General features: G+C 38.8%; 1 protein-coding gene across 2 annotated transcripts in view; it reads left to right on the forward strand.

Annotated features, from left to right (window-relative positions):
• NGLY1 (N-glycanase 1) overlaps positions 1-10495 on the forward strand; it is a 35139-nt gene that overhangs the window by 255 nt on the left and 24389 nt on the right. For both annotated transcript variants that reach the window (XR_775424.1, XM_010584337.1), the window contains exons 2-4: positions 1175-1289; positions 3425-3667; positions 7129-7288. Coding sequence is in view for 1 of the 2 variants with exons in the window: in XM_010584337.1 (XP_010582639.1) it covers positions 1175-1289; positions 3425-3667; positions 7129-7288 (518 nt within the window). In the remaining variant the exon portion in view is untranslated. The remainder of the gene's footprint in view (positions 1-1174; positions 1290-3424; positions 3668-7128; positions 7289-10495) is intronic.

The raw sequence follows: 10495 nt of genomic DNA on the forward strand, positions 1-10495 counted from the left end.
GGTGCCGAAGGGGTCAGTGGGCACGGCGGGCAGAGGTCGGGCGGCAGCGGCGTGGCGCGTCCTTAAGAAAACAGAGCCCGCTTGTGAGCGGGGTCATTCCTGTCGGGTCACTAATGCCGCTTCAGAAGCAGTTTATGACAAAACTCCCGCAGGCGGCAGTTTATTTCTGGGCTTGCAGACGGACCGTCTCCGAGACGAGCCGTATGATTCAATTTTGTTACGTAACAGTGAGGTTGAAAAACATCTCGCTTCTTTTTGTCGTTATTTAAAAACAAGATTACTTTTCACGTAGGTGTGTGGTGGCTTGGGTTTTTATTTCTTTCTTCATTGCTGGTTGGTTTGTTTTGAGGGCTTGTTTTTTGTGTTAAACGTAAAAGCCTGCATTGGCCCTGATTCTGCAAGCATTTAAGCAGCTGAAAATTAGTGGATGCATAACAAGTAACGCTAAAATAGTAACTTGATTTTTCTGTTGCCTTTCTCTTCTGACTCGGTAAGATCGGTATCAAGAGTTAATTATAGTTGAATTTTTGCGAGGTGTCTCTGTAGGGTATACATACGCACCAGTATGTACGATTGACCTTGATGTCTTCCGGCAACTCGAGGTGTGTGAGCAGCCCCTCCCTGTCTATATCTGGTTTGTCAACCACCTGCAAAAACTATGATGTGCAACAGAGAACAGTGGGTCCTGGGCTGACTCCTTTTAAAGAAAGAGGCGAGAGGGGAACTGAGGGGTGGCCCTTCAAGAGGTAAAGACACCACAGTAGTTTCACCCATGTACTAGGAAGTTTAGGGTAACTTCTGTAGTGGGCATAAAACCATCTGGCATCCAGCTGAGGAGTTCAATTAGAATGCTACCAGGTAGAGGGGGATGTGAAGCTGTCTGTAAGTGTCACTGCAGACTAAGCCCTGCTGGCTAGGACTACAGAACATGTATTTATGCACTTAGGTTGCAAACTAAAATTTAGAACCAGTTTGTAATTCTCGAAGTTAAATGCAGAAGGACATGAATTAAGTCAAAGTTTTAGGTCAGCTTCACATTCTGCCTACACGGTGGGAATGAAACTAAACTTTTAAAAAATCTCTCATGAATGACTAATGCTGCTTAGTGCAGTTTACCCAGCTTTTAAGTGTTCACTTAATTTGCAACCATAATTAAAACTTCCAATTTCTTCAGGAATCCTTATGAAGAAAAATATAGATTAATTCGGATTGGAAATCCAGCATTTTCCACGAGACTGGTGCCTGTCAGAGGAGCCGTTGAATGTTTATTTGAGATGGGGTTTCAAGAGGTGAGTATAATTTAGTAATTTCTCATGTCTTCATCAGTTTACATGCTAAAATTTAAAATTGGAATTTTTTTTCTGCTTTCCCAGTTGCAAGGCACTAGGTTTTAAGCCAATTGCTATTGTCTTTTGGTCCTGGTTTGCAGATGCCTGCAGTTAACCAACAGGAAAATTTAGATGAGGCTAATTCAGAAATCTGGTGGAGCTAGGGCTAACCTGATCTGTGTTAAGAGTGGCTTTCTGCTGTTCAGGTGCATTACTAGTTTGCTTAATGGTCAGATACATGTCTATGCTGGCACAAAGGAAATAGTGGGAAAAGGGGTGAAAACCTCTTCTCTGAGTAGCAGCCCACTGTTAGGTGGATGTCAGACTGCGCCATCAGACAGTAGTTTCCATACTGTAAATCTGTGTGTTGAAACCATCATTTGGAAGGGGGGAAAAATAAAGTCCTGCTCTTCTGCTGCTTGTTCCTACCATCAGTAGGGCTTACGTGGCCCCATAGTCAGTTAGATGAGGTAAGCTGATCTCATTAAAAATTAACCCACCCCCACCCAAAGAAATAATTTTCAGCCAATTCACAGTGCAGCTGCACAAGTACTAGTGTTGTCATGACAGCAGTGGAGGGCAACAGACTATTGAAGTAGTGGGAGGGTGGGACTTTTACCATTTAAAACAGTTATGAAACTGTATCCTAAAATAGTCTCGAGTGAGTCTTGATTCTGTGCAGTCAAAAAGATGTATTTTGAAGATTTGTGTCCTGAAATGGTCCCTGTCTTGGTGGAACTTAAACTGCCAAAGCTGGTTAAGCTAGAAGCAGCCTTTGTAATTACAGGAGAGCTGGGGTGAAAAAACAACTCTTGTTTAATGGTGCAAAGCTCTTGCTCTAGCTTTGCTTTAATTTGTCTATGTTATACCACACTTCTGTATGGATGCGTACATTATGTTATTTAGGTCCAGCTGTCATGAGACCTCTGCCTTCTCTTCTGGTGAAGTTATTTAGTGTAGTTGTCCTAATTTAAAAAAAAAAAAAGTATGCTGAAATAAATGGTGACTGCAGAGGAAGAAATGGTCTGCAGATTTATTCTCATGCTGGTGCTCAGGAGATGACTTCTAATGATGTGTTTTGGCCAAGAGGTAGTCAAGGTAGCTAGTGAAGCACTCAAGCAGTAATAACATAGTAATTTTAAACATGTTATAAAGAGCTACTCCCACTTCTGTCAGATCTTTAAGAGCATGTTGGCTCAGTCTTATGGTTATTGTGTCAACTGAGGCTGGAGCTCACAAACTTCTCTTCAACTGCGATAACTAAAATTGTTCCTTTGTCTCTGCTTGGTAAGCCAACTTTTTCAATTAAAAAATGAGGACACTGCTGGATTGATACGTTCCATTTAGTTTTGTGGTGACTGTAAGTGTTAAAGTGAAGCACTCCGTCTGCAAGGATAGGTGACCTCAGGTTACTGTGGATAAACAAATTACTCAGTTTAATAAATAGAAGTGCTGCAGCAGTAGAAACTGAAACTCTTAAACTATGAATTTTTCAGGATATTCATGTTTTTGGTAACCTATTTCTTCATGTTAAGTGCACTGATACTTTGCTTCTGTCGTAATTACTGATCTTCTGTTATGCTACTAGCAATTGTGTTGCAATCAAAAATAGGAACCTGGAAATTGAGGTGGGTACAGGTCTAAATAAGAATATTTCCCATCTGAAAACTCACAAAACCTAAAAGATATCAGTATAGAAGAGAATTACCAGCAGATGCCATTCTAGGGGCTTCTTCCTCCAACATTGGGTATCCTCCTGTGTTGCCTAGCGTTTCACTGCTGTGCTGTGAGAACTGAGCATTTGTTGTTCGTTTCTGTTGTTGCTTCCTCTGCCCAGCCATAATTGCATTGTCCGTGTGTGTCTCTGCAAAATAAGTTACTAATAAAAGCATGTTATTATGAGCCCTTTTTCTCTAGACTGACTGTAGGTTCTTGATCTAATAGCTTCTGCTGTGAGGGACCTAATCTGAAGGCTGAATCGTGCCAAGCCTTAGTGTGTTAACTTCGAGTAAATGAGATAGCTGTTAGCAATAGATACAAACCGCTGACTAGCTTAGACCTGCGTTAACTGCTGAATTAATTTGTCTAAATTTCAGGGAGAAACTCATCTGGTTTTCCCTAAGGAAGCTTCGATTGAGCAGCTATGTAAAATCAGAGACTTAATTGCTGGAGAGAGGAATAGCAAACTGAATGAGTCAAATGAAATCCACAGATCAGGATCCTCTGAAACTGCGACCAGCACTGAGACAGTTGCACATCAGCCTTCAAGACCTGCTGACTCTGTTCTTGCCCCTTCCCGTCAGCAACCAGAAACATCACTTGTGCAGTCTCCTGAAATGGTAATTATAACCTGAAAACTTCATAGGCACACTAATCTTGAATATAAAGATTGAAGAAGAGTTAACTGTTGGGACAGGTTGCTCAGAGAGTCTGTGTAGTCTTCAAATGTGGGTGTTTTCAAGTCCTGACTGGATAAAGCCCAGAGCAACTTGGTCTGACCTCATAGCTAACCCTGGTTTGAGCAGGAGGTTGGACTAGAGGAATTTTTTTTTTCCCAATTGTTTCTGAAGTTTTTGAGTGTTTTCTTCAGTCTCCATGCAACTTCAACATGAAACATGCCATAAATAGAATATTAGCAAGAGATTTTGTTGAAGATGTCCCTAAATGTTTTATTGATCAGGGTGTTGTGAAAAAAAAGCTCATTTGTATTGGAAGGGAACAACAAGGTGGAGGAACAAAATTGTGGGGGAAGCTAAGACTAGGACTGTATACTGTGTTTGGTATTTGAGAGCCAGCAAAAGAACAGGAGCATAACTGTAATGTTTATAATCGTTGGTGTCTCAGTTCATGCATGATGACCTCTGTGTAGCCTGTGAGGGCTTTCTTTTTTCACATGTGACTGTTGTGAGAGACAGGAATTTAGCCAGGCAAGGACAAATCTGTAGTTACCTAGGCTGTGTTTCCTTTGTCCAAGAAGTTGAGGTGAAGTTCCCTATCAAGACAGAGAGGCAGAGTCCTTTCATCTGACATTACCTGGCCTGATGGGAGAAGACTCTTAACACCTCATACAACTTTGAAAAAGGAAGTTATGCCTTTTGATAGAAGGTTTGAAGGATGCTTTGGTTTAACTTTTTTCTAAAGAGTTTTTCCCCCTAGAACCAGTGTCACTTCGGTCTTAAAAGCTGGTGTAAGATGAAGCCTTCTAAAAGCTTTCTTCTCATACATCCCTAAATAGAGTTTGTCTCTTTTAAATGATATTATCAGTATATTGTTGGATGCCAAACTATGACATAAGATTTCTTCCCAATACCTGCCCAAGATCGGTGGAAGATAAACGGCAAAGCATAGATTGAAGTGATAGCTTTTGGGGAAAGGGTGCACTCGGTGACCCATCATCACCCATAATGTCCCTTGGAAAAGGAGCTGTTGTAGTTGTTTGAATATTGAGCCATTTAATCTAATTATGTTAGTATGCCAGTAGTTGCCTTTAAAATGTACTGGCTGGGTTTATTTGGAAAAAAAAATAGTTTTTTTCTTTTGGTCTGCTTCTTGGGTTTTATGGTTTCAGCCACTTCTGCAGTAGTGGTTGGAAGTGAATTAGGAAACCTCTAGAGTGACTTGCTGCAGTACTGGTCAGTACTGGATGCTTTAAAAGTTGTGTTGATCTTAAATGAGAAAAATGTTGCAGATTTCAAATTGACACTTGATGTATTCTGAGGTGAATCTTTCTCATTTGTAGTTATTCGGCCCTGTCTTATGCTAGCCATCAGAGTTGTAGATCCATTTCTCTGCAACTATTACTTTTCCGTGCTTCTTGAGGTTCAACATAGGTGGTGGGACCAAACTTACTACAATTTAGAGGCATTGCTAATGCAGTGTTGGCACTCTATTAGAATGCTTTATTTCAGCTGATCTCTTCAGGGAATTAGACTGATAGCTCTCTGAGCCATTGAATTTTGTCTGTATAGTCTGGAAGGAAGTCCATAAAATACCTTCTGGCTATGACTTGGCCATTTTGCTTGCACAGCAGTAGGTGTTTTGTTTTTCAGTGAGTATACTGCAGAGGTATAGTTGTATTATTGTTGTATGTGTGGCTGTCAGATGTCAGAGAGATTTAGAGTGGTTTTTGTAGTGCAAGCATTTTTATTTCTTGCCTATGTGTTAAACCTGTGGTTCATGGGAGTCCTAGTAAGCACAGGGAAAAGTGGATTACTTGAGACAGCACAGGAATATTCCTAAATGGCACTGTTCTAGGGACATAACTCATCATTATTTTGCCTCATCTGTGGTGGTTCTGTGTTTCTTATCGTAAGGTGTTCTTGAGACTCAGAAAAAGGAAAGATCTGGCTAGTCATTATTCTGGTGGATGCATTCTGATCCCTTCCTGGATGACATAGTGATTATAGGAGGAAAGAGGTATCCAAAGTTAGATTTGCAGTGAGGTTCACCACACATCTAGATGTTTGCATAAGACTTCATTGGTATACAGTGGCTTCCATGAAACCAGTTAAGCACTTCTGTAACACTGATGGTGTTTGGCAGTGGGAAAACTGAATTGTCAAAGAATCTGGGAGAGTTTCTGCTGTGCTGAGCAATATCTCTGAACACTCTTTCTGGAAGCTGACAGAACATGAATATCTATAAGCCATTGGCAGTCCCTAACTTCCCTTATTTCAGTTCTTTTAACTTGCGTTAAAGTGAATCTGAACACAATTGGATTTATGATGTTAAACCAGTTACCTACAGCTGATGAGCTCCAGGAAGAGTGAAACCAGTTCTGTCCCATTTCAGCAATTATGAAAAGTAAGGACTGGTCCTGTAGTACTGTCCAGCATCAAAATGATTGCTCCTAATTTAAATGCTCCTTTGAAAGAAGTTATCTTCTGAAGAGTTCTCACATCTGTGTATTATGTTGCATTTGCTGCTAGCATCTCAGGAAAGTATGGATTTTTGATGAAACAAACATGGTAGTTAACAAGGCTAAAGACTGAAGCATGATGTAGCAGTAGAGAAAAGGTAGTTTAGCAGTACTGCAGGCTTCCCCCCAAAATATGGCAGACTCTTAATTTTAAAATCCCATTTCACTTTCTGTGTTGTCCCCCTTTAAATGGGAGTAAGTAGTTTGCTGAGCTACTAGCTCCACTACTATTAACTTTAGCTATTCATTTTAGTAGATACGGGTGTACTTCATGGGGTGCAATATGTAGTTGCCACTAAGTGACACTTAGGATAACTGACTGAAGAAGCCTAGTTCTTATGTTTGATTTCTAGTGAAATAACACTGTTCAGTATATGGTCACAGGGTTATGTATTCAAGTCTGTATCAGAGCTGATCTGTGAGAGAAGGAAGTAGAAATGGACAAGCAGCATTTATGAATAAGAAATAGGAAAGCAGTGTTCATCAATAATAGAGTTCTGCAAACCGGTGCAGCAGTGTCCAGGAAATGGAATGAATTACAGGTTCTTTTGTGGATTTCAGGTAAAAGGTGTTCAAAAGAAGTGGAGGCAGAAGTAAGTCAAAAACTTTGCTATCAGAGATGTGTTTTCTCTTCTCCCTGAATCAGTATGCTTCTCACTCAGGACACCATTCAGAATGCTCCAAGATTACAAGGCTGGCTTTACAATTTGGGTGGTGGTGTCTGCAATTTTTATTGATATCTTTACAAATAAACATTTCACCTACAAAGAAATGTATAATGTAATAAGTATAGAATTGTGATTGACAAGCTAAAATAGGAGAGCTTGGTTCTTCTGGTTTAAGGTGTCATAAATCATCTTTTGACTGAAAATCCTTTTGCAGGCTGCAAATATCTTGAAAACAATTCAGACAAAATTTGAGCATCTTGTGTTGATGTATGAGAATCCTTCTATTCAGCAGAAAGCACTAGCTTCAATTCCCCTCCAGCAGTTGAAAGGGAAGGCTCAGAAAAAGCTAGCACAAGCTACAAGACTGGACAAAGGTAATGCTACCAAGTTATAATGTGTATGAAACTAGAAATATTCTTTCAAACATCTGGTTGATGCATATATCTACTGTGCTCTGAGTGTGTGGATTTGGTCACATCTGCGGGTTCCAAATGCTGTCTGTAAATGACAATTACCTTCTTCCTAATTTTCAAATTTTCTACTCTTCTCTCTCCTCATTTGTTTTTCTTTTTTTTATTTCATTTTGTCATCCATCCTTTACTGCTTTCACATAGAAATTTTGAACTCTCAATTTCTGAATTAGTACTAAACAATGCTAGGGAAACAAATGGCCTGGGTACATACTGTTATATTACTTGCATCCAGAGTGAAGTAGCTACAACAAGAGGAGGTGAGCTTCTTGTTTGAGTAGTCATTGTTTTAAAATTGTCAGAGTGGAGTTTTCCCATACGTACTACAATGCAAAATTCAGAATAAAATTTCAAGTGCTCATTCTCTTTTTAAAGTGATGTTATTGGCGAGATTTTGCACCAGACCTTTCCAAGACACAACTTGATACAAAGAATTGCCTTTCTTGCTAATGCTTAAATAAATGGGGTTGTTCACATGCCATCCTCTTGGAGCTAGAAGTGAAATACAGTTATAAATATTTGTGGCATCAGTGGCTAAAATTTATATTTTCTTCGTAAATCAAATTTGTTTTGAATGTACTAAGTCTTTGTCAGTTAAAAATGGCTATTTCTACTTTCAAGTGAGAGTTCTAGATTTGTTTCAGCAATATAGTGAAATCTTACTTGTATGAGATAAATATTAAAAAAATATATGCTTCCAAGACAGTATTTAAACGAAAAATTATTTTTACTGTGAATCTTTTGATAGAAGACTCTGTTTGAAGCAATTCTGCTAACTTGATGGGAGTGCTGTTAATTTGCAAACCAAAAATAAGCTTTTCTCATAATTTTTATAAATGACTTTGTGATGTCTTATACAACCACACACTAATATGGAATTGTGCCTTTGGGATTAGGGAACTTTTTGACACTGGATTTTCTTAGTAGTTTTTCTCTTTATAAAGCTATACTGTGAAGTAGGAAAACAAGTACAAAGCATTCTCATTCAGCAGCATAGGACAATGCAATGGGTAAAAGAGACTTAGCAGTAATAAATGAAAACTATTTAAATTCCTTTAAAAAAGAAAATAAAGACAATATACCTCTGAGACTGCTCTAATTCTGCTGTGCACATTATTAAAAAGGGGAAGGAAGGAGGGTGGGTGTTTCCAGGTGGTGCTTCCCAAGCCATCAAGCTGATCTATTCAAAATGGCTTCCAGACCTTAATTTAGATGTAATAAAGGGGAAGGGATGGATTTGCACTGTTTTGGATTGTGACAGTTTGAAAGCATTTTTAAAGAGCTTTATAGAAACATTCCTTTGGGAATAGACTATGCATGAGATGTACAGGTAATTGGCCCTTTCAGCTTATTTGGTTTATCTGTATTGCTGTATTAAGACTGTCACCTGTGGAAGTAACTGCTTAATGCTGAGGGACACTTGTTTTTAGGCCTTCCCTTACAATGCATAATAGGTATTTTTGGCTCAAAAAGGCTAGGAAGATTACAGTCATTTGGTTAGAAGTGTAGACTTTTTTTTTACTGTTTCCCTTTACCACTTTCCATTAGAAAGATGGATTGTGCAGTCAAAAATAGCTGCATGTCACAGCCAACTGTTTTCTGTTCAAATAAATCACATTTGTCATTCTTTCCATGCAGTGTTTTCATGAAGGATTCATTTTACAAACCAAGACAAGAATATTCATATGATAGCAGTCATATTTTCATGCATGGGTTCTGGTTTGTATGTTGTCATCCAGGAAAAGAGAATATGGCTTGTGCTTGAAATCTTCTTGTTCAGTATTTAGCAGAAAGTTTGAATATACAAGCATATCCGTTTTGTAAGCAATAACACCCTGTCTGACTGTTTCAGCACAAATGTTTTTTCACATATAAGTAAAAATGGAAACTTTACTGCAATTAAGTCAGGTTTTCTTGCAGTGATTAACAGATCATCTTTTCTCATATGCTTCATAGTCTTGGCAATCTGTTTATTAATAGAGTTAGGGCCCCCACAGAGTCTTTTGTACCAAAGACAACTACAGCTTCGGAGGAAGATGTGAATTGAGCTTAAATAAGTAAAACACACATCTTACCTAGCTTTTCTTCACCATCCCGAAAAAGGAGCTGGTGCACAAATTTGGTGCAACTTCCTTTAAACTGCATTTTTATAAATTATTTTTATATCTTCCTAGTCATTAGACCTGTCTGCACTGTGACTACAAGCAAACTGTAGTACATAAAATAACCAGGTATTAATATCTATGATTGAAGTGTGGCCTAGGTGATGGAGTTAATAGGAGGACTTATTTGAATGTTTATGAATCTGAGAAGGAAGAGTATCTCTCTGGGCATTGGAGCAGAATATACATTTAAAGACTGTAAGCAGTTAGGAGGGGTGGATCTCTTTTGGAAGACTGGGTTTTTAAATTTTTTATTTAGGTAAAGTGGGGTTATTTCCAGTTGGTGGAACAGTGACAGTGTGCGAGTAGATTCTAACACCTGTTGTGAACACAGGAATATGGGCCAGAGGAATCTGGTGGTCTAGAGTGATGAAATCTGCTAAAGTAGAAAAATAAAGACATCCTATGTCTAGCTTGGGTAAGCTGACAAAGGTGTTAATTTGCTGAATTTATGAACAAACTCAACTTGTTCACATGGAATATGTGTATGTTCTACCATAATTAAGCTGTGTTTGTAGAAAGTATGTTCGTATTACACCTGGTTGTCTAGACTGCTACCAGTGTCTGGTTCTTTGTGATTATGAAATCAAAGCAATTGTTATCCCTAGTTTAATAGCTAAGAATAGGAAAAGAGTATTTATAGAATCATAGAATTGTTTAGGTTGGAAAAGATCTTTAAGATCATTAAGTCCAAATGTAAACCTGACACTGCCAAGTCCACCAGTAATCTATGTCCCTAAGTGCCACATCTACATGTCTTTTAAATATCTCCAAGGATGGTGACTCAACTACTTCCCTGGACACCCTGTTCCAATGCTCGACAACCCTCTCAGTAAAGAAATTTTTCCTAATATCCAATCTAAACCTCCCCTGCCGCAACTTGAGGCCATTTCCTCATGTCCTATCGCTTCTTACTTGGGAGAAGAAACTGCACCCACCTCGCTACAAC

The sequence above is a fragment of the Haliaeetus leucocephalus genome, unplaced genomic scaffold (assembly GCF_000737465.1).
Source record: "Haliaeetus leucocephalus isolate CR32 unplaced genomic scaffold, Haliaeetus_leucocephalus-4.0 Scaffold973, whole genome shotgun sequence".
In the NCBI taxonomy this organism is placed as follows: Eukaryota; Metazoa; Chordata; class Aves; order Accipitriformes; family Accipitridae; genus Haliaeetus; species Haliaeetus leucocephalus.